Below are 22,650 nucleotides of genomic sequence, written 5' to 3' on the forward strand. Positions count from 1 at the left end.
GGATTCGGAGCATTGGAAGGACCAGTGGGTATGTGGCTGTGACTGTGGCCAGTACGTCCACCTTCATTGTCTGAATCTTCATCGTGATCGCTCTCACTCGCGTGGTCTTCAACATCTGGATTCAGAGGGTGTATGGACTGATCAGGATGGGAATGCGTATCAATCTGTGCAACCACAGGGCGTTTGGTAGGCACATTTCGAGATGGAAGCAGTCGTTTCCGCTTCTTTCCAGCTGTGTCCTCATTTCGTTTTGCTTTCTTTGTTTTCTTTTTCTCTATCTCATCATCGAATAGTGACTTTTTGGCAATAAGTATTGCAAATGCATTCTCAATCCCCCTTCCAGCATGACCAAATTGCTGCCATAGGGTGTTCATGTTACATGGTCCCTTCTATTGTATGATCAGCAGAATGTCAGGGAGATCAAGGCCCTGCATGAAATTGAGTCTGAGTGCCATACAAGATGCTTCTGGGATGGAGACGCACCATTCCAAATGAGTCGGTGACACATAATCCAAATATGTCACTGTTCTTTAGTGCATCGTACTCGTCATCTCGATACTCCGGCATCATGATCGAGCGGAAATGCTTGATCTTATCCCTGAGTGGTTCGGGTAGCCGAGAACGCAGATGCTTGACAGCAGCCTCAGCTTCTTTGATATTGTCGAAGAAGATGAGAAATTTAGAGGGAGGAGGGTCGCCATCCTTAAAGTCCTCTGGTATCAAGAAATTGAGATCTTCAAATGAACGAGCTGAAAGCTGCATCTTGCGAACTGAAATTGCAATGTTAGGGCGATCGTTCGAGCGGATAATATGTTCAGTGCATCCTTCGCGGAGCTGCAGCATCCTTCCAACATCTAAAAGGACTGTTGATGGCAGTGTAGCGGATGCAACGTAGAATGGGATTGTCTCAGGTATCAGATACCGAAGAGCCCCGACATGCTTGTACTGCTCTCTGAATGCACTCCATTCCTTGACACAGTGTCCCTCATCGAAGATGACATGTAAGATCTTTAATGTGAATTTTGGCTTCTTCCATAGCTTCTCACAGTGACCGTCATCCTCCATGATGATCTCCGGGTTCAAAACAACAACCTGATACTTCCCGGCTTGTACGTCCTGAGATTTAGACTCATTAATGAATCTGGGTCAGAATATTTACATCACGGGTCATGCATACCTCAAACACCTCATTGGTTGCATTGCGGGCATCTATTGCCATGGCCTGAATGTTCGCTCGCTGCAGCAAGTTAACATTTTGCTTTCCCAGAATATTCAAAGGAGTCACGATAATGATCAATTTATCTTCACCATCCTCCAACGCCATAAGAAGCGGAATCCAAAATGATAGTGTCTTGCCAAAACCTGTTGCTGCTATGGCGACAACATCATTTTGCCTTTCCATGAGAGCCTGGGCTACTTTGATCTGAAAGAGACAAGCACGTTTGTTGAACTTCGCCTTAACGAGATCTCTGATCTGCTTGATGGACCATTTGTGAGCGAGCCATAGTATGTAAGGAGGACGTCAGATGACAGCGAGGCTGATGGACTTAGAGGAATTTTACGAATTGGGAAGTACTGAGTTGTGACCATAGGTTACGAATTGGGACGATATATTTGGTATGCGACAAGACTTATCTTAGGGTTAGGAACTGCAAAATGCAAAGTTCTTTGAGGTTCACTGAGATCGAAAGAACCTCAGACGACAAGTTTGGCCAGCCGTCTTATAGCATTCACCTCCTCTTAATGCTCGTCCTAATCCGGTAATTTTCGATATAAAGGGTAAGTCTCACAAAACATATGTCACATGATTTTTTTAACATAATGTTGGGATAAAGGAGTGAGAACGCTATAACGACGGATGGTTTTAGGAGCCTGGGGTTTATTCGAGATTTCCAGCGGGAAACTCTGGGCATGCGCGCTCGGCATATCCTCGGACGACCAGTTTGGCCAGCCGTCCTATAGTGTTCTCTTCCTCTCGTTCGGCTATCCTTTTCCGGCAATAGTCTCTCAAACAGGTAAGTCGCATAAAACATATGTCACATGATCATTTAAAACATATGTTGGGATGTAGGAGCGAGAACGCTATAGCGACGGATGGTTTTAGGAGCCTGCCATACGGCGCTTCCCTCGTGTACTCGCGGCAGAGATCGTGGTCGCCAAATTTGCATTGTCGTGCAGAATTCAGGCACACGGAAATCGAACCGGGGAATCGAAAAATACGACGATTAAAGGGTGGAGAGACCTTGCGATCATATTGCAAGCAAAGTAATAATAAGCGCCCGACGCATCGTGGCTTCCGACTTCAATGTGCGTGCCATGATTTGCGGGTATAAGCACAGATGAATGCCCTTCCCAAACCTATATGTTTGCAGCAGTTACAGTGTTGTCTTCATTACCTTCACTGGCTCGCTGACCAAACGGTGTGGAAGCACCATGTGTGCCCAGAGGTGTCTGAATTTACCCTGGTCCGCAATTCATCCTGGGAGCTTATTTCCAGCTTCAAGCTTCAAGCCCTTGCATCGAATCGACGTAGAGTGAGAAGTCTGGACAATGATGTCCGTAATAAACGTGGCCAATATACAGGTCAAAGCTACTCTTACACGTACGTACGCTGTTACTTCCGATCCACACATCTGGAAAAATCCCCTCAGATATGTAAGCTACATTAACAAGTGCCCGATTTGTAGCACTCTGTAGCACCATGTAGCATACATATTTGGGGGTTGGCGATGTAGCCAAAGTGATTTTTCCAGATGCACGATCTGCTCTAATCGTCATCAGTTCGCCCCACATGATGAGCAACGTAGATGACATACTACTTCCAAAACATCGCGCGATGCAATCCATCATGCTCCTTGCAGGTCTTCGACCACAGTCTCGAGAGCAACTTTCGGTCTCAACAGCATCGTAACATGCGGTTGCTCGCTCTTCCTCTTTTCCGTGCGCTGCAGACCGAGTGCTGTAGAACACAACACGTTGCCCACCACTGATTCCTTATCTTTGACATCCCTTTCTTCGGCAAATGCGTCCTCCATCTGCTGCTGATCGAAAGGCGTCCCAGCTTTGATGACGATCGCTTCTACGTTCCCAGACATGATCCTCTCTCCAGCGGCTTCTCGAATATCCAGACTCAGTTTGACAATGGATCGCATCTGCTTCCCGAACAGTCGTTCGACGGCTTGGCACAATTCGCGTGGGTCGTCGGTCAGACCCGAGACCCGTAAAACGTCGCTGATGTGGCCGATCAGGAAACACTGCAGCCAATGCGTCATGGTACCCTCGTCAACAAGTGTCCTGAGATATGATCGAGTCAGGACCCGCCATCTAGCCGAAACTGTCTGGCTCTCTGCATCGACGTAGTCAGCAGGGGCAGCGTCTTCTTCAGCGCTGCCGGCTTACCATCTTGGATGATTCCTGCGTATATCTTCTCGATGAGTCTCTGCTCCCCGCGAGGTTTAAAATCCCATGTCTGAATCATCCAAGCCGCGTATTGGCTCATGCATGCCTGCAGCGCTATCTGAACACAGATCGGATCTTCGTGATGCTGTTTCGATTTGAGCAATTGAACCAATGCTAGTCCCAAAATATCCGCCAGTCCAGCGTCTTCAGCGAGCTGGTCGACCAAGTGCGGCTGCATCCTCTGGTCGCGAGAGAATTGCACAGTATTTGCTATTTGCGCCGCTATTTGATATATCTCCGCATCGAGTTTTTCAACGGTTCGCATGACTTCAGCATCGGAGGTGTCGTCGGGTTTGGACAGGAATTGCTGCGCCTCGTGGAGCTCGGAAGTCCGGATGTGAAGCAATGCGAGGACGTCTTCGTGCTTCTTCTGCAAGATCGCTAGCTCATGCTTGTATCCTGATGAGAGCTGTGCTGTACGCTGCAACTCTTCTCGTATTCTGTTGAGGGAATCTTTCTGACGGAGGTCGTTATCTTCCAGACGACGAAATGCAGAATGTACATGACGGTCTTCGATACCCATGGTTTCGATCTTGTCCTGTAATATTTTCACCTTTTCTTGGAGCTTGTTGCCATGATCCTTCAGTCTCTCTTCCGCCTGCTTCTGCACCTCTGCCTCCGCCTTTGACTTTCGCAACTCATGCTTTAATGCGTTGATTTCTGCGCTAGGGGGACCGGGACGAACACTGTGAACGACCGGTGGACCATCCAAACGGGCGTGGTTATTGTCAAAAACTGTCATGAACGAATGACCCACTCCCCGGAAAAAGAACATGAGGAAGGGTGTTGAGACGTGGCTCAGTGAAGTCACATCTTAGGGGTCCCGGTCTTTCGCACTGTTTACCTCGATTGCCCCTGAATGAATCCCCTCGTTTTCATCCACGTCCATCATGTCTCCTTCCCCCCTGCAACCGTATAGCGGGACCCGTCGCAAGTTGGTTCTAGCGTTTGATGTAGGAACTACGTATAGCGGAATTTCGTATGCATTGCTTGATCCAGGCGGAACTCCCAAAATACAAGGAGTAACCCGGTAATTGTTTCTGCGGTTGATGAAAATTCACATTTCAACTCATACTTTCCAGCTTTCCTGGCCAAGAGAATGCCGCTGGGGATTCGAAAATTCCCTCTGTCATGTATTATGATCAGGAGGGGAAGATCCGCGCTGTTGGCGCTGAGGTAGGAGTTCCTGCTACGGTGTTGCAGGCCGAACGTGAATATTGGATCTTTGTGGAATGGTACATACAGCTCTCTATGATCTTAGTGTGTTTGACGATTTTCCCTGATCAGGTTCAAATTGCACCTGCGGCCGGATACTCTTAATACTGCAGACGTGAATAAGAAAAGTATTCCTCCGCTTCCCGTGGGCAAAACAGCAATGGATGTATTTGCGGATTTCTTGGAGTATTTATTCGCGTGCGCGCGCCGCTACATCACCGAAACGCATGCCAATGGCCAGCAGATCTGGAATTCCGTACAAGATCAGATCGAGTTTATTCTCAGCCACCCTAATGGTTGGGAAGGCATCCAGCAGAGCAAAATGAGACGTGCTGCTGTCGCAGGTGGTCTTATTAAAGACAGTTATGCCGGTCACTCTCGCATTCACTTTGTCACGGAGGGCGAAGCCAGCTTGCAATACTGTATGCGGAGCGGCCTCGCCTCAACTTGTTTGATGGTACGTTTCTCAGAGGAGTCAAAACCTACCGGTAACGAGCTCTGTTCACAGAATGGACAGAACGTGATGATTATAGATGCCGGAGGTGGTACGATAGACCTCAGTAGCTATACATTCGCCTCAGTCTCGCCGTTATCGGTCGAAGAAATCTCATCACCGGACTGTGAGTCATCTGTTGTTCACGTTTTCTCATACTCTCTCCATCTCCGATATAAAAGGTATCATGCACGGTTCTATCAGCGTGAACTCGAGAGCATATACATTCTTACAAGGTAAGGATGTAGTGCTCGAACATCTGAACATATTATAATATCTTGCCATACATCAGCTTTATTACGCAACTCGGCCTATCTTGACGACCTAAAGGCGATCATGGAATACTTTGAGAAGTCCACGAAGCCTATATTCAAGAGCTCAAATGAGCCGTCTTATGTCAAATTCGGCTCGATGAGATGCAACGATCCTGCGGTGCAGATTAGAAGAGGTCAATTGACACTTGCAGGGTGCGTTTTGCGTGTGAGATCGGTCAAATATCACTCATTCGTCTTCTCATAATAGGAAAGACGTTGCCGGTTTTTTTGAGCCTTCGATTGACGCTATAGTGGATGCTGTTCAACACCAGTGCCGAAGCGCCCCGAATCCAATCACAGTCAGGCATTTGCATTTTGTTGCTTCGAGTTGTACTCAGAAGTCGACAGGTTGCATTCCTTGTGGGAGGTTTCGCTGCAAGCCCTTGGCTTTTCCAGCGTCTCCAAGCCTCTTTGCAAGCGCTGAATGTATCACTGTTCCGACCGGATACCCACACGTACTGTTCACAACTTTGGACTACATTGGGCCTTGAGTGCTAACCATTGCTTGTCTCCAGTAACAAAGCTGTTGCCGAGGGTGCAGTGTCATTCTATCTAGAGCACAACGTATCAGCCCGCGTGGCTCGGATCACATACGGTGCGGAGTGTTGCACGCATTTCGACGAGGAAAATGCAGAGCATTTGGAGAGGTCCAACACTGTTATCACGCGTCCTTCAGGCCGCCGCGTACTTCCAGAGGCATATCATATCATCCTGCCGAAGGTGAGTCAAACCTACTTTTGCTCGACTTTCTCATGCTCACAGTCGACGCGAGGGAACACGAACCCGGGAGAACGAAGAGATGGCTCAGTCGTTCTACAAGGAAGCACACCAGGCTACCACCTTGAACAAGATTAAATCACAGATCACTTGCTATAGGGGGCACTCCAAAAACCCGCGCTGGGTCGACATAGAGCCCGGTGAGTCGCAGATAATCGCTTCCACAAATTTCGCCTACTCAATATCAGAACCAGAGCATTTCTCGGTGCTTTGTACCGTCCATGCTGACACTTCGAAGGTATATAAAGCCAAGCAGCATGGAATCAACGACGTGTACTACTCACAGGATTACAAAATCGTGCTTCTGTGCGGTCTTACTGAGTTGAAAGCACAGCTCAGCTGGATCGAAGATGTGAGTGCTCTCTTATCCCCTTCTGTCCTGCATATTGGTTAATACTCACTCTTCTTCGGGACAGGGTGAAGAGAGGCGGTTGGTCTCGCGTTCGTTCTTCGATCCCTCTTATACTGATGTGAATATGCTCCAGAGGCCCAGCCGAGATCGTCTACGACGATGACGCGGAAGTGGTCAACTGATGGTTCTGCTCCTATTGTAACTTGATCCGGAAGTTCTCGTTCCGAACGGACATACTGTTGTACAAAACCCTTGCGACACATTTAAATAAACGTTCTGTCACTTTGTACTTGCAGTTTGTGATCTGCGACGACGAATATGTGTGAGTAGCTTGTGAAATAAATGTTGTCCTCCAGAACTTCTCATCGTCCCGGGCATTGACATCTCCCAAACCTCCCGGCGGAAATTTTGATTATATCAAGACTGAGAGAATAAGCTACATCCTGCGATTTCTGATGTAATGCAATGGGATACAGTATGGCTGAGCTATGCTATAACCTTGCAGACCGAAGCCAGAAAGTGAGTGCCCAACGCACGATCCAAGTCAACCCGAAAAAGCAGACAGGCAGCCTTAGTAGCCAAACGTCACTGTGTCCGCTCGAGATGGTCCCTCTCTGCCACCTGATCCTCGACGACGCGCTCCATCGCGCCGAGCCACACCTCCACGGGCGTCGCAGTGCCGCGGTACTCGGTCGCCACCCCGGCCCTCTTCCGCGCCTTCTCGCCGTTCGCGTGCGCGGGCCTGCTCGGCGCGGGTACTGGGAGGGTCCCGATGTGGCGCGCATGTGCGAGGACGGGCAGGCGGCGCAAGGAGCGGCCGGACATCCCCTGTGTCTGGTTTGGTGTGATAGCAGTCAGTTTAGCTACCGAGGGCGAGAAAGCGGAGAGATGGGACGTACGCGACACTTTTGCGCGAGCGCGAACAGCCTGAGTGCGACGTTCTTGGACCTTTCTGGCGAATCGCGTGCGGACGCGTGCCCGTTCGTCTGGGGATGTGCGTGTTCGGACCCCGGTTGAGATTGCTGGGAAGATGGATGGGAGGTCGGCTGGGAATTGGGAAGGCGGAAGGCGGGGGTCATGGAGGAGGGATCGGAGAAATCAGCGGTGCGTTCGTAGAGTTGGGCCTGAGCTAGGCTTGGGACTTCCTGGTAATTAGATGCAGAACGAGTTAGAGCTCGTTACGGAAAGGACGAGGAAATCGAGGCCTACGACATCCGCTACAATCCCCTTCCCGATCAGCTCAGACAGACAAGTGCGTAGGATCTCGTATATCGCCTCACGGGGCGGGAGGTCAACGTATTGCACGATATCAGCACGGTCGACGAATGCAGAGTCTGGCGAGATGTCAATTTGCGAACCAGCGGGAACGTATGAATGTAATGTATAACGCACCGATAGCTTTCGCGAGGTTACTCGTGGACATAACGAGGACGTTCTTCTTATGCTTGAGCTTATCCAGCTGGGTAAGGAGCGCGTTGACGACCTATGAAAATACTCAATTGCCAGGACCAGGGCTTTGAATCCCGGTACATACTCGAAGTGCATCAGACGGTTCTGTCCCGGCCATAGCCCCCGCTCGAGCTGCCGTCAGTGACTCAACTTCATCTACATTAGAAGGAGATAGGTTAGTGAAAATGATGCAGACGAATGGAACTAGAGTGTACCAATGAGGACGATGACGAACATCTCTTCGTCCTCGACCATGTCCATCACGCTGCTGAACAGTCGTTGCACCAGCTTTCCCGACTCCGAGAACCACCGGGAGAACAGGGAATGCGAGTTGATTTCCAACAAACGCGCGTTGGAATATCTGAGATACGTTCAGTGCACAAGTCCACCTGTCATGCTGGCAAGTGGGTTCGAGATCCTTACCTGTGGGATAGGCGGATGGAGAGCTTTTGTGCGAGCGCACGACAAAGGGACGTCTTGCCCGTCCCTGGGGGGCCATGCAGTAGGACGACACGGTTCCACGAGACGACATTGACTGCACATACATCAGCACACACACACACCCCAGAAATCTGCCAGGGAGAGCTCACAGTCCACGTCTGCATCGCTGAAGACCACAGTGGCGTAGATATAATCGAGCAGACGGGACTTGATGTCGTCCGAGTAGATGAGGCTCTCCCACAGCCCTTCCCAAGAGAGGCTCGGCAGCTCGCACACTGTCGCTGCCATGACCTCCTCGCCGTCGCTCCGAGGGCCCCCATTCGCCAGCTCCTCGAACGCGGCCGCGTCGGACGGCTGGTACACGTGGATCTGCAGCGCGGTCTGCTCTATTGGGAGGGAGGCAGAGGGGCATGGAGACTCTGAAGCAACTATGCGGCTAACTGAGGATGCGAGGAGGGGGACGTCTTCCCAGCCTTGGATGGTGGAAGGCAGGTAGATGTGCGAGAGGGAGGATGTGAGGTACGTATGGACGGTGTTGCGGATCGTGTCGAAGCGCGAGGTCGCCGATGGGAGTATGCGTACTTCGACTGCAAAAGCAAAGGTAGTATGACACATCTATATATGCTGCGAGGTCGCGTGCGCTCACTGTGGACTGGCCAAATTGTCAGTGGCTTTTCTGGGTTCGGGGATGGCGGGGCCATGGTGAAGTCCTGAATGTCTTCAATCATGTTGGAGTATGTCTAAAATTGTGCAGAGCTTCACAGTGGTCTGTAAACTTCTGAGGAATTGTGCTTCCGAGATGAAAGACTTTGAATGAGGTCGAGGTGAAGGTGCCAGTCAACAACGCGTAAACAACACGCACCAAACGCGTGCCTCCACTCGGTCTCGTGATCACGACTACTGCCCGACCCACGCTCGAGCCTCCTCCCTGTCTTAACACCCAGTTCGTCAAGCACCCAACTACCTACTACGTTATCTTGCTACCGCAAATATGGCGGATCCAGGCACTTGCGTAGAGTGCATACCTGACATTCAACATGAAGGGTCATCAACGCTGGTGCAAGAATACCCCGTCCCCGCACAACCGGCACACGACCTACTTGACGCTTCTACCTTCGTACCCCCTTCCTCGCCTCCGACATCAAGTATCACCATCGAGTTCTGCGACAGAGTGAGTGCCTGCCTATATAGATGCTCTTCTAACTACGGATGAACTGCGTTCGATCTTTGCACAGTGTCGCTGGTGAGCACGGCCGATGCCATTCCACAGCTCCCGAATTCTGAGCGCTACTGTTACTCAGGCTGCATCGCGCGACATGGGTGTCGACAGAGCTCTTCCTGACATTCCCAGCACCCATCCTGCAGTCCATCACAATCCTCCCGCTGAACTCAGACGCGACCGCGGGCAGGTTCCGCGTGTGGCTGTTCCTCGCAGATTGCCCACCTGTCCTCGTCTGGGACAGGAAGATTGAGGGCGGGTTCCCTGAGCTGAAGGTCCTCGTGCGTGTCCCAAAGTGGAAGTACACGGTCGGTGTGGACGGCTGACCACACTTTCCTACGTAGAAACAACGGATTCGAGATAGGGTACAGCCTGGGAAGTCACTCGGGCATTCTGACCACAAATAGTTCTAAGACGGCAGCAAGCATGCGAAAGGATGTATCTCTGCTCGGGACGGTGAGTATCATAGCAGTGGGCATGCGCAACGGCCCTTCTACTTATCATCGAGATGCAGACAGCTAATCTATCCGGTTTCATCGGACAAAGTATGTAGCCTATCGAACGTCGAGCATGCACACTCACACCATTCCGTATTTTGCGGTGGTCCAGCTTCCTGTCTTCCATGGCACGCATTTGAATATACTTCGAGACAGTAAGCGAGACAAAATCGAAAATGTATGCGTGGAGAGCAATGCGAGTGTTTCGCCGAGGACAGTGTGCCAGTTGGAAGGAATTCGACAATCATGCGTCCGGCTTCATAGGTAATGCCCCTCTGCGTTGCAGCGTTGGCAACTATTCTTTTGCCTCATGCTCCAGTTACACGCTCTCTACCCCTGATCAATCATCACTTCATGCTCTTCTTTCTCCGCTCTTTGTTACCTTTTCTGTAAACCAGGCAGAATGTGTTGCATACACATTCTTGTTAAATGGCGCGCTCTGAGGCTCCTTTGGCTGGTATTCTTCCCTCACTCATCTTTCCTGCATTTTCTGAATTATATGCTACGAACTGTATGGAGGTGATCGTTTGAGCAGTAGCTCACAATAGGTTGACGAGCCCATCATCAAGATCGCGCGCGCGTTCAACGTTGTTCCATCCAGGAAGCAGCCTCTTGACGAATGAGTGACGTGACAAGGCGCGGTGTGACAGGACGCGTGCAAAAGCCCCACGCCAAAGCATCAACTTTGTCCAAAATACACTACCGTCTTTCCCTGATTGCCAGGAAACGCGTTCCAACGAGAGGCGATATCGCCATGAGTTACAAAGAGAACGCAGGCGTGTCAACTGAGGCCACGGTAAGCTTCCGCTTAGAGGTCTGCGAAATCTCACAAGGGGCCACACGGTACTTTCGCGAGGCTAACGTTGTCTTTAGAACATGCCTTTCATCAAACCCGAGCCACAGGAACAACACGCTCTTCCTTTGGCCGACTCTTCAGCGTGGCAATCTAACGCCGGCATTGACACGAGAGCCACGACACTGGTCAAGCCAGAGACACGGGACTCCAACCAAATTGTACGTGTTCTACGCGCTCTGCCCACCAACAAAACCATGCCTCATGTCATGTTAGCTATCCGACGCGTGTTCTACGTCTCCTCCTTTGAACAGCGCGCCTGCATTGCCCAATGTGAAACCCGAATCTGCTGTTCCTCAAAATGGTGGCCAAGGGACTGTTGCCAATCCAGAGCCTCCGCGTGCTTTCTACAAGGTCTATGCATCACCGGACGACATCCAGTATGTCCCGGAAGATGCTCTTAAGGAAGGCCTGGGCATGGTTGAGAGAATCAAAGGTAACATTAAGAAGCTCGAATTAGGTAGTAAGCTACGTAAAGATGTGTGGCTAAGGGAAATTGAGAGGTACGCATTGTTCTTAACCAACCGAGGTACATTGGACTCTGATAAATTCCGTAATGTAGTCTTCAGAGTCAAGGTGCTCCTACAACGATGATCGCTGTATGCGGAGGTTAGTCCGAAGCGCATTACGTTCTCATTGTAGGGCGTGCTCTGATTAATTCATCGTTCAGCAACTGGTGCTGGCAAGTCCTCCGTCTTGAATGCTATTCTCGACGGTAAGCCTGTATGACATACCCTATTCGTATTGCGTACTGATATCACTTGCCAGACAACATTGTTCCGACGAGCGGAATGAGGGGTGAGTTGTTAACTGAAAGGCCATAGTAGTTCTAATCCCCCGAGGTCAGCCTGCACGTCCGTGGTTACGGAAATTGGTTATCACACCAAGCGTACCATTGATGCCAACGTGTCCTTCCTCTCCGAGACAGAGTGGAGAGAGGAACTCGTTGTTCTTCAACATGATATGGTGGATGAAGATGGTAAAGTGAAGAGAAGCACCGATATGCGCACCGAAGCTGGAGTCGCTTGGTCTAAGGTATATACTTCATTGAGATATCTACAAGTCAACTACTCAGTCACGATACTTCACAGGTACACGCTGTATATCCTTCCATCATTCCGGAGCAGTTCGTGAAGATGACAATTGATCAAATTATCTCCTCGGATATCAGTACGAAGATGTCCGTATCCCAGTGTATCAGTACTAACTAATGAATTTGCAGAGATCAAGAATATCCTTGGCACTACCAAGCATATTACCGCAAAGGACCCTAAGACTTTCGGTAGAGAGATCGCGAAATACATAGATTCCAAGGACCAGAAGCGCGGCGACAAAGAGAAGAAGTCGAAGGAGAAGAAGGACACGGATAAAGGGAAAGAAAAGAGCCTCATGGACAAGATCCGCGCAGCCAGCGGTGCCACTCACAGCACCAAGTACAAGGATGATCTCGACGGCCCCGCTCTGTGGCCCCTCATCCGAGGTGTTGGCGTTCGCTGTCAATCTCCCGCTCTTTCGACGGGTGCGCTCCTTGTTGACTTGCCCGGCGTCGCCGATTCGAATGCGGCAAGGAACAATATTGCCAAGGATTATATGAAGAAGTGTGACTGCGTGTGGATCCTCGCACCGATCACTCGCGCGGTTGACGACAAGACGGCTCGAGGTCAGATGTTCTGGTTGTATCGTCATTAATTTCTTCAGCTCACGCGGGACCACCGTTTGTCAGACCTTATGGGTGACGCGTTCAAGATGCAATTAATGAGTAGGTGTCTATCTTGTATCCGTAACAAGTCAAGTACTGACGTTTGTTTCCTCCTGCAGTGGGTGAGTGGTTGCACGTGCCCATATCACGCAAAGTTTCTCTTACATATTGTGCGCCTTTGGAATCGCTCAGACGGAAAGTGAGTACACATATGCTGTTCTCAGTTGGCTTCCTTCCTGACAGTTTCTCAGCTATGATGCGAACGCCATCACTTTCGTTGGTTAGCGTCCGGGCATTTGTGTCGCGACGACCGAATTCTCACACTTGCTCGTAGCTTCTAAGTGCGATGACATTTCCTGCTCGGAAGTTATCCGCGCCCTAAACCTCGAAGATGATCCCGAGCTCGTCGACATAGAAGAACAGATAAGCCAATGCAAAGATGATACCACCGAATGGAAGGGCAAGAAGGCAGATGCCGAGGCAGCAGCTAAAGGTCAGTCGTATTGCGCGTCTATGTGGCGTGAGCGCTCATACTCTCTGGACGTAGGCATCGACACACAGCTCAAGGAAGTTCGTGCATATCTTGCAGAATACCAAGAACATCTGAAAGCGCTGGAGGAAGGCCGGACTTTCGTCCCTGTTCTCACTGCTAAGTCTGGAAAAAGAGAGACCACTTCCGAAACACCCAAGAAACGCAAGAACACCGGGGGTGAGAAGAAAGGTACCTCCAAGAAACGCAAGACTAGTGGAGACGGTGAGGACGGTGAGGACGACCTGATAGTCGTTGACGACGCAGACGAAGATGAAGAAGAGGACATCATGGACGTTGAAGATGAGCTCGTTTTCTCCGACTCTGACAGCGATAAGCAATCCGACGATGGGAAGGATGACGACGATAGCTCAGACAACTCGGATTCTGAATCCGCAGAGGACTCCGAAGAGGAACAAGAGGACGATGATAACGAGGCTGAAGAGGTCACAGTTGAAAGTCTGCAAGCAAAGATTGGAGAAGCCAAGGATGCTATCAAGGCGGGCCGCCTCCAACTGTCGGAGTTCCGCAAGCAGAGGAAGGAAGCCAGCGACATGCTTGCAACTATCAAGAAGAAACAGCTCAAAGCCCAGAGAGAGAAGAACGCATTCTGTTCCTTAAAGCGCTCTGAGGTGTGCCTAGCTCTCATGAGTGATGCGAATGAGCACTGATGCGAAACTACCCAGTTCTCCCGCGATGTTCTTAAGGAAGACTTCCGGACGGGATTGAAGGAGCTCGATGGTCAGTTTCCTTCTGCTGTGTACAAACGAAGTTTTAACTGACGGGTGTCGTCAGATGCGGCTGCTGAGCAGCGTGACCCGGACAGCTTTGATCCCACCGTCAATCTACGCAGTGAGTTTGTACTTTGGTCGTTGCATGCAAGCGATTGAATTGTGTTACTTTCCCCCAGACTATGACGAAATTGATCTTCCTGTCTTCACGTGTTCCGCAAGAGATTATGTTCGGTTAAAAGGTATGTAGCTTGATGACAGCATCAAAGCTTCTCACCCAACACTCTACTAGGCCAAGTCAAGGGTGACGGTGATTCCACATGTTTCTCAAAGGTAGAAGATACTGGTATCCCGGAGCTGCAGAAATGGTGTCACCAACTCACTGTTTCCTCTCGCGAACGCGCTGCGCGGAACTTTCTCACGCACTTGCGAACCTTTGCCAACTCTGTGCGTACGTATGTGCAAGGTATCGGCGATGTGACCGTGAGCGACCGCGAGGCTATGCGCGAGAAGTGGGAATCCATCGCGGCGGATGACAGCTCTGCTTTGGACCACGACGATCCAGCCTATGGGTTTCTAATGGATGATGAACTCGACATGGCGTTCAGGGGAATGTACAGCCTCAATGAACAAGCCACAAAGGTGGACCGGCAGGGAAATGCAGCCGGTGTGGCGCCCCGTCTTACCAAGGTTCGTTCAGCTGTTGTTCAGCAGTATGTGATGTCCTGACATTACCCTTGGGCAGGATTTCGAGACTGTTGTCAAGTCCTGCGTGGAAGAACTGAAGGCGTGCTTCCGCGAGGGTTTGGAAGAAAAGTGCGCGGCTGGCGCTATCAATGTAAGATCGTGTGGCTGTACCTATTTGTAGTTAACCTCACGGACGGCATTCTTCAGGCTGCCAATGTTGCTATTGATACCTCAGACACCTTCGCGACCTCAATGCACTGGGCCACCTACCGTGCTAGTGAGTCTTCCATCGCCAATGCGCATCTCAACGTGAGCTGATGATCTATAGCTTTGCGCCGCGATGGAGCATGGCGTCGGGACCTCAACGTTGAGCTGTCGAACCCGCTCACTAGGAACATTGCGAGTTCGTGGTCCAAAGTATTCGAGTCCGACCTCTTCGCCTCATTTGAGAAGGCCACGCTGGATGCGATCAACAAGCTGCTTGCGGAGGTCGAAGAGTCCGCAGCTATCGGTCTCAAAGAGCGTGCGCGCGGGCAGGCGGAGCTCTGCCTCGAGGATGCCCGGGTCGCATTGCAGAAGACGCTGGATGTGGTACGCGACACGATGAATACGCAGCAGAAGGAAGCAAGCCGCTCTTTCGCCCCGGAGGTGCAGACCCAGCTCCGCGAGGGGTACCGCGATGCGATGGAGGAAAGGGGCATTGGTAGCGTCGCACGCCAGAAGGTAAGTCTGGCCGTAGTTTGCAATGACATGCGCTGAGCGGCCCTTTATCCAGGCGGTTTTCCGTAATTTCCTGGCCAGCGTGAGGGATCATGTATTCACGGACGCAGCCTCTGTGCTCTTGAAGAGTCTGGTTGGTGCGGCAGACGCGGTAGGCGAGGCACTGAACAAATCGTTGGCGGAGCTAGCGCAAAAGGTGTGTAACTATATGTTGTTGCATGTGAAAGCGATACTTATTTGGTGGCATGGCACAGATCGAGGTCAGCATTGCGGTGCTTTGGGAGGGCCCTCGCGACGACCCGTCCCAGATGAAGGTCCGCGCACAGGTGGTCGCGACCATGACAGAGATTATGGAGCAGGTGCAGATGTGGGTGGACGCCGGGCGCAACAAGACTGTCGATGCTTAATCGCCGCCGGTCCTCCAAGTTCCTTCGGTGCCTTCTCTTCAGTTTCATCCGTGCCAGTGCTCGACTATCCTATTCTTCATTATTCTACCTTAGCTCTGTTGATTTACTGTTTTCTCACCTCCATGGTGATAGATCTTTCCCCCAACGCAGTGCGTATGCTATGTGCCGGTATAATGCTGCAAATATCCTTTTGAATGTTTCTTATTCTTCTTTTCCAATGCACACTGCTTTTTGCTCTTCGTCCTTCGTTCCCAGAGTCGTGTGTTTGTGTTCCACCCCTCTCAACATTATGTTGTATTGATGTAGTGGATAGAGGAGCAGTTTTGCTAGAATACAACGATGTTGAACGGTCGGCAATGTCGTTCCCGTCGTTGCAATTGCTGAGTTCCAGTTACCAGGTATACGCCATAAGGATCCCTGGGGATTTGAATGTTCTTGGCAGAAATCGCGCATCTTCGTTGTTCTATAGGGATCCCACGCGGTAGCCGACACGAACTTGGAGACAAAGACATGGCCAAAATTTCCCTAGCAAGTCGCAAAAGCTGTCCCAGCCCAAGAAAGTTGTGGGGCCGGAAATCCGTCGGATGAAAGCTGCTTGAGCGAGATCATAGGACTCAGTTCACATGGTGTACAACCGGGAGTTCCGCCTCGCTTACCTTGAGCACCGCATGCTGCAGTCTGGGATACCGACTCAAGAGTCTATGGCAAGAATCCTGAGCTTTCCACGCGCATGGAGAAACGTCCGCCGAAGAGATACCTCAGGCTACCAACTGCATTCATACAACAATGGGTCTACTCAAGATTTCAGTGGACTCGCGTCGACTGCTCATGTGAATGTCGAAGTGGTTGTGCTATGCTGCCCAGAAAAAGCACTACTGTAGTCATGGTATTCAACGTCCAACGCGTACGTACAGTATCTAGAACCGAATCTCTATAAGACAACGACATTACACTTTCAGGTACTACTATCGGTGCGGAGGGTAAACCAGCACATAGGCTGCAATTACACGATACAACAGAAATATTGTTAGCTATCGTCAGATTGTAAAGAGCGTCAAGAGGCGGCAATCGTGATGGTTTAGCGTTTTCCATAGATAAATACGACACGGCCGCAAATAATCAACGCTGGGAAAAGAGCAAGGAAGAAAAGTATGCGATGCATAAGCGAGAAAGAAGCATACGTCGGTAGCAATGTCTCGGCAGTCTAGACTGAGGACAAAATGAAAGCCAGCGACAGCTCGAGTCCCGAGTCGCTCAGTACTTATACATCGGATTACCCTGGCGGTCGACGGGGCGACCGGTGCGCGCATCAACATACTCCGTGCGACGGCTCGTGTATGGAGTGTGCGGCCCAATGCTGAAGAAGCTGCGAAGCCGCTCGCCGACGGTAGGGTCGGCGGAATGCGAATGGCGGTGGTGCCGCGAGCCATCACCCTGCGAACAGTCGTGAGTGCAATGATCTAGAATGAGCAAAGTTGGATACGTACATAGGTGCGCTGACGAAGATCGATGACCTGCGGCGAATGATGGCGCGACCTCGACTGAGAGCGGTGTCGGTGGGTGCTGGGCGCGGTGTAGACAGGAGCATTCGACGGGTAGTACGCGCCGCCGTGCCCGGCGCTGATACTGTGATGACGCCTGCGACCGCTGTTGCCACCATCGTAATACTCTGTGTTCGAGTGACCGGGAGAGCTGGACGCGTATGCGGTAGGATGGCCACCATAACTGTGGCTGTGGTCGTGTCTAGAGGAGCTACGATGCGTCGAACTGGGCGCGTAAACCACGGGCTGCTCGTAGTGGCCGGAGTGGGAGCGCGAATGGGAGCGCGAGCGGTGGTGATCGGTCGACGGTGGGGCGAGATAGTATGTGGTGGGCATGGCCGCGTTCGTGTTCACGTTGGGAGTAGATGCGATGTACTGGTTCTGTGCGGGATATGGAGATGGATACGCTTGTGGCTGCAGGTACTGGTTTGGCGTGTAAGTCGGCTGCTGCGCATAAGTCGGTTGTTGGGCGTAAGTCGGCTGTTGGGCGTATTGGGCGTAATTCGGCTGTTGGGCGTAAGTCGGCTGTTGGGCATACGTCGGCTGTTGAGAGTAGAGTCGGGAATGCATTGCGAAGGATAGATAGTGGTGGTGGAAAGGGTGGAGAATGAAAGGAGAGAGTTCATCGTTTCTAGCCTATTTGTACCAAGGCAACGTTGCTTTATCCAAGCCGATTCCGTCATCAGCTGGCGCTTGCCGGGCACCCAGAGCTGAGATCGGAATCTGAGATATGATGGCTATCCAGGTCTGTAATCTCCATTCTCCGACATGTACTTGCCATTTCTGGCAGATTCTCAAGATTTTCCCCGGTTCCCCTCTGCAACAATTAATAGTTCTTTCATCCTGACTACCTTACAGCAGTGCTACTCATCGGCACGCTCGTCCCCTGCGCGATTATTACCACCTCGTACTCTGTACTCGGTCCTCATCAAAGCAACGTGTTCTGATCCACCTGCACGACAATAAGTTCCATCCTCTCGGAACACCGAATCGCAACACGCGCTTACCTGTAGGCCACGTACCACTCTTCTCCACCCATTCTGTTCCACCATGCGTCCAAGAGTTGTCAATTATGGTGGTGCTTACAGATTCACGGCGCCCACAACTCCGTCGCATCCCAAGTCACGCTATACCGACTGCCGCAGCCACCATTTTGCCCGTGCGTGCATTTGACTTTATCGCTGCTCACACAAAGACCCTGCTGCTTCCGTACCCCGTTGAGTGAACGTTGAACGTTATCGCATAGCACACTTGCAGGAGAAGATTTGTTTGTCATTTTTCCGACCCCGCCCAAACATCGGTCCCTGTGTCAAGATAAGTGAATGGACTGGAAGCACATTCACTTTTAGAGAGACGTCAACAGTGCCACCAACTCACGGCTGACGGTGGTTCACATCTGCCTCCTCAAGCTTAGTTTCTGGTGGCCAGCGCCCCCGACTCGTGACTCTAACCATCCGGCGGCTGTTACCAAGTAGCGCTGGCTGCGCCTTCTATCCACACACGATCTGCGCTTTTCCGTGACATTCGATCCGCGGAGAACCTCCATGCTTGATTGAATCACGCTCCAAGTTCCTGTCCCGAGTACGTCTCCATGCATGTCTGATATATCCCATTTCGTGATCAGCGTTGCGCGATGGCACGAGCCATGGGGCGCTAGAGCGCCCCCATTTGTGAACGGTGGAAACCCCGTTGCTCGCCATCGCACAACGCGCGTGACCTCGAGACCACAGCCATAGCCAATTCGTCCTTCTCCAGATCTCCTCGTCTCGTGCAGGTTTGGCTGTCCATGGGAGCTGAACCTTCGCCATGCCACGTTCAGGCAAGATAACCACGAGCTCTACCAGTGGTGGCCAGAGGCACGTATCACATATGAGCTTATACCCTCGTTGCATCAATCAGCACCCGCAGTAAAATCGGCACAACTTCCTGCCGTCACAAGACGGGCAGTGGTGAAACCATGTAAGTCGGCGCCGTCGAGACCACAGTGGACTCAAAAGGTTATTTAGTTCAAGTAGTGGTCAGCGGCCCCCACCGCTACAGCCTATCTCCTATATGTTATACGCCTATGCTTGTACGATGCTGCCACTGCCATAGTAGGTTGCGTTCGTCGTTTCAAGGCGTAGTAGAGTTCTGTCCATACCACTGCGCAGCAGCTCCTCAGACCTGCCGAGCCTGGCACCGGTAATAAATGATTGGAGTGTTTGAAATGATACTGTATGTTGCTCATTATCTCGACGGCGTCCTGCTTTTGAATTTGGACTCCGGAGCATGGGCGTCGTGCTCGGGCGAGATGTAATCGTCGCGCCCGGCGGGTACGCACGCTGGACGCCACTGAACGTATGTGCCGCAAATCGAAGAACAAACTGCCATCTCAGGATCAGTGATACCAGGTGATACCGAACACGGATCCACCATTCAGTTGTGTACGGACTGCTCGTATACGTATAGGTACGGCGTCCAGAGCGGTGGGAAAACATGAGAAGAGAACACACCACCGGATCGCCACAAGAATCGACGAGAAGAAACGCTGGTCGTGTCGAATCGGAATGTGGCGCATACTTTAGACACCAGCCCTGCACGACACTTCAACGTTCAACGGGCAGAGGTGGCGCGAGTGGACTTCCTGGCACCACGGTATGACCGCTTAAGGTTGTAGAGCGAGGTGGGGCGGCGTGGCGCACTCAAGACCATTAATATTGTACTATATTGTACACCGAATCGTCGCCGGCCTCACCCCCTGAGCATTGTACTTTCCACATAATCCGAGTGCAACGTCAGCCCTGCAGCAGATGATCCTGAAACATGAAAGTGACCATATCTACGTCATGTTCCTTCACTATTGCATTTCCAGACACGGCCCCTGCCGCGCGATGCACACTCTCGCGGTTGATGAGTGGGGGGTACTGCACTTCACCAGCTATTCCCGCCCAATCATAGTCGACCAGCTTAACATCTACATCGCCATTCTCCTGCGGTGCGACCAGCAGATTGGTGCCGCGCAAGTCTCCGTGCACATATCCGGCCGTGTGCAACGAACGGACGAGCTCCTCCACTTTGTTACGGACACATTGCGCTTGCCCATGACGAAGTATTGCCTGTGCGAGATAAAGGCCGGTGTACGAGGCATCGACTACGTCCATCACGATCATGAGCCATCCTCCGGGGAGCTGTTCGAAGCCACGCAGATTTGGCGCATACCCATGCTCCGCGCACCAGAGGTGAACTTCCTTGGAGTATCGGCGCGTGAACTTGATAATGATTTCGTCTTTGCCAACCGACCTTCCCTTGAAGATTAATTTATTCTCGATGACATCAGTGTATGAGAATTTCACGTAGGCGGCATCACCACTAGCGGAAATGGGACGGTACTTGAAAGGGTAAGGATATCGCGTGTTTGGCCATTCAGAGGGGTCCAACTCCTGGATGGTAGGAAGTTCTTGTGTATAATACTGCTTCAAGCATTCGACAGCGTTTCTGAAAGCACGAAGTACTCGCGCTACTTGGGTTGCCGAAAGCTCGTCATGCGGCTCCCATATGAAGGAATGAACAGCCGTAAGCATGTCCTGACGGACAACATCGGTGAACGCCGCACCGGCAAAGCCAATGAAGGGACCTGTAAAAGTTGAATAGTGCATCTCGGTGACACGCCACAGCAGACCAAGCACACTTGCCAGCATGAAATACGGTCAGACAAGGCAAGACTGACCCCCCAATCTGGTCACCTAGCGTCCGCACGAAATGTGCATAGCGGATTCCGTTCAGCAAGTAAGGTTCTACACCTCTGCCACCGATCTCGCCATGGGCTTCGGTTTCAACGACACAGTATCCTTTAACGTGGTAGTGACCATCAGTTCCACGGGATGATGTATCCTCCAGCGGAATGTCGATGGAGTCCCATAGTAACTCGCGGAAGACTTCTGCACGCTCACTCCCCCATGGGAAGTACCCGGACATTTCTTTACGTAGCACCCATGCAAAATCATAGTCCTCTGATGTGAGTGTAGTATTCGATGCATCATCCACAAATTGGCCGAATACGGGATGAAGGAGAGTGACAGGAACGCCACCTGGCTGAGAAGGACGGTTGAAATCGAACAAGTGATTTTCCCAGTCTTGAGCTTCGAACACGGAGGGTTCAGCGAGGGTTGAAGCTGCCATTCGTGGGAGAAGTGCCAGCCTCTTCAGGCGATGAGCTGTCTCATCTTCAAGGGAAGGAGAGGGCGAGGGAGAGAGAGCACGCTTTCGCTTCCGAGCTTGGAGGCAGTCTCAGTAAGGACGGGCATTACAACTAAGGAACAAACTAACCGTTCTGTGGTGCGATCACAACAATGTGAAGGTACTCTATAGCAGGTTGACTCGGGAAGTACGTCGAGATGTGCCGAGTACCCTTGAGTTCCACCGCAATTTGAGCGATGTCCTTCGGGGCGATGTTCACGAACTCCCTCTCTTCCTCTAAAGGGATCGGATTATTGAGCTGTATGTGGAAGCGCGGAATCAGTGCAAGCAGCTCAGGCAATCAATGAAACGACAAACCATCCAGAACGAGAGAGCGTGGTCATCAACACCTGGTAGAGTATTCGACACCCGCCGCAAGAAGAGTAATTCCAAGTCGGAAACGTGTGAGTTCTTCGCGACAGTGACTTTAATCGCCGAATCTATGCCACTCAAGAGACAGAATAAAGAGATTTCACTGCTATTGTTCGCCATGCTCGACGTGTGTGTTTTCGCAGCAATAGTGGTTAAAAGCAAATTAAAAGGCTATGGCTAGGCGGGTGTTGTCACAGGTAAGATACTCATCTGCTCGTGAGCTCGACCGACGCTCGATGGACTGGGTGTTGGAGTTGCGACGGAAGGAATCATAGGGGGACGCCACAAGTAGTAACGCGTTATGTAACCCATTATTAACAGCCCCAGGTAACTGCCGGGTGATGTTTACCGCGAATATGAAGCAATTCACCCGATCTTCAATCTGCTGCTTTGAGAATTGAGGCACCGCGAGATAGGACGGCTCTCTGGACCAGATGTTTTCTGACCAGACACGATGTCGGTTGAATTAACTCCGGTCAAAACCTGCCGCCAACATGCTCCCTGCAGTGCTGACATTCGTCTGCCACATGGTGGTAATGAATAGCAACAATAACGAACTCGACTGCAGCCTGCAAATGAAGCGCCTCCCTGGCTGTCAGCAGCACGAGAGAACGAAACAAGGTAACCTAGTACGAATTAGAGACACATACTTATATCGGGAATCGCAACTTCTATCAAGC

The 22,650-nt window shown here is 51.3% G+C and overlaps 6 protein-coding genes across 6 annotated transcripts; 2 read left to right on the top strand and 4 right to left on the bottom strand.

Annotated features, from left to right (window-relative positions):
• Nucleotides 1-389: 389 nt before the first annotated feature.
• SCP_0204760 (hypothetical protein) lies at nt 390-4,234 on the bottom strand (the record flags this gene model as incomplete). Its single annotated transcript, XM_027754390.1, has 5 exons — nt 390-428; nt 484-1,116; nt 1,178-1,474; nt 2,985-3,346; nt 3,400-4,234. 5 exons carry the CDS (start codon nt 4,232-4,234, stop codon nt 390-392), a joined length of 2,166 nt encoding a protein of 721 aa, XP_027610191.1.
• Nucleotides 4,235-7,195: 2,961 nt separating this feature from the next.
• On the bottom strand, nt 7,196-9,228 carry SCP_0204770 (P-loop containing nucleoside triphosphate hydrolase protein; the record flags this gene model as incomplete). Its single annotated transcript, XM_027754391.1, has 9 exons — nt 7,196-7,444; nt 7,510-7,755; nt 7,820-7,944; nt 8,003-8,093; nt 8,145-8,215; nt 8,275-8,420; nt 8,483-8,594; nt 8,650-9,087; nt 9,147-9,228. 9 exons carry the CDS (start codon nt 9,226-9,228, stop codon nt 7,196-7,198), a joined length of 1,560 nt encoding a protein of 519 aa, XP_027610192.1.
• Nucleotides 9,229-9,491: 263 nt separating this feature from the next.
• Nucleotides 9,492-10,126, top strand: SCP_0204780 (hypothetical protein; the record flags this gene model as incomplete). The annotated part of the gene is made up of 4 exons (XM_027754392.1): nt 9,492-9,671; nt 9,736-9,743; nt 9,802-10,000; nt 10,064-10,126. 4 exons carry the CDS (start codon nt 9,492-9,494, stop codon nt 10,124-10,126), a joined length of 450 nt encoding a protein of 149 aa, XP_027610193.1.
• A 966-nt stretch (nt 10,127-11,092) lies between these two features.
• Nucleotides 11,093-15,842, top strand: SCP_0204790 (hypothetical protein; the record flags this gene model as incomplete). Its single annotated transcript, XM_027754393.1, has 22 exons — nt 11,093-11,230; nt 11,286-11,572; nt 11,632-11,678; nt 11,740-11,784; nt 11,838-11,867; nt 11,917-12,104; nt 12,161-12,239; nt 12,292-12,729; nt 12,793-12,828; nt 12,888-12,967; nt 13,012-13,048; nt 13,103-13,261; nt 13,316-13,929; nt 13,984-14,038; nt 14,093-14,149; nt 14,208-14,270; nt 14,321-14,718; nt 14,774-14,866; nt 14,923-14,992; nt 15,044-15,438; nt 15,491-15,631; nt 15,690-15,842. 22 exons carry the CDS (start codon nt 11,093-11,095, stop codon nt 15,840-15,842), a joined length of 3,603 nt encoding a protein of 1,200 aa, XP_027610194.1.
• Nucleotides 15,843-17,096: 1,254 nt separating this feature from the next.
• Nucleotides 17,097-17,953, bottom strand: SCP_0204800 (hypothetical protein; the record flags this gene model as incomplete). The annotated part of the gene is made up of 2 exons (XM_027754394.1): nt 17,097-17,276; nt 17,330-17,953. The coding sequence occupies 2 exons, from the start codon at nt 17,951-17,953 to the stop codon at nt 17,097-17,099; spliced, it is 804 nt and encodes a 267-aa protein (XP_027610195.1).
• Nucleotides 17,954-20,157: 2,204 nt separating this feature from the next.
• Nucleotides 20,158-22,090, bottom strand: SCP_0204810 (hypothetical protein; the record flags this gene model as incomplete). The annotated part of the gene is made up of 4 exons (XM_027754395.1): nt 20,158-20,996; nt 21,049-21,636; nt 21,689-21,857; nt 21,917-22,090. The coding sequence occupies 4 exons, from the start codon at nt 22,088-22,090 to the stop codon at nt 20,158-20,160; spliced, it is 1,770 nt and encodes a 589-aa protein (XP_027610196.1).
• Between the last annotated feature and the right edge of the window lie 560 nt (nt 22,091-22,650).

This window comes from Sparassis crispa (genome assembly GCF_003851025.1).
Source record: "Sparassis crispa DNA, contig_000001F, whole genome shotgun sequence".
In the NCBI taxonomy this organism is placed as follows: Eukaryota; Fungi; Basidiomycota; class Agaricomycetes; order Polyporales; family Sparassidaceae; genus Sparassis; species Sparassis crispa.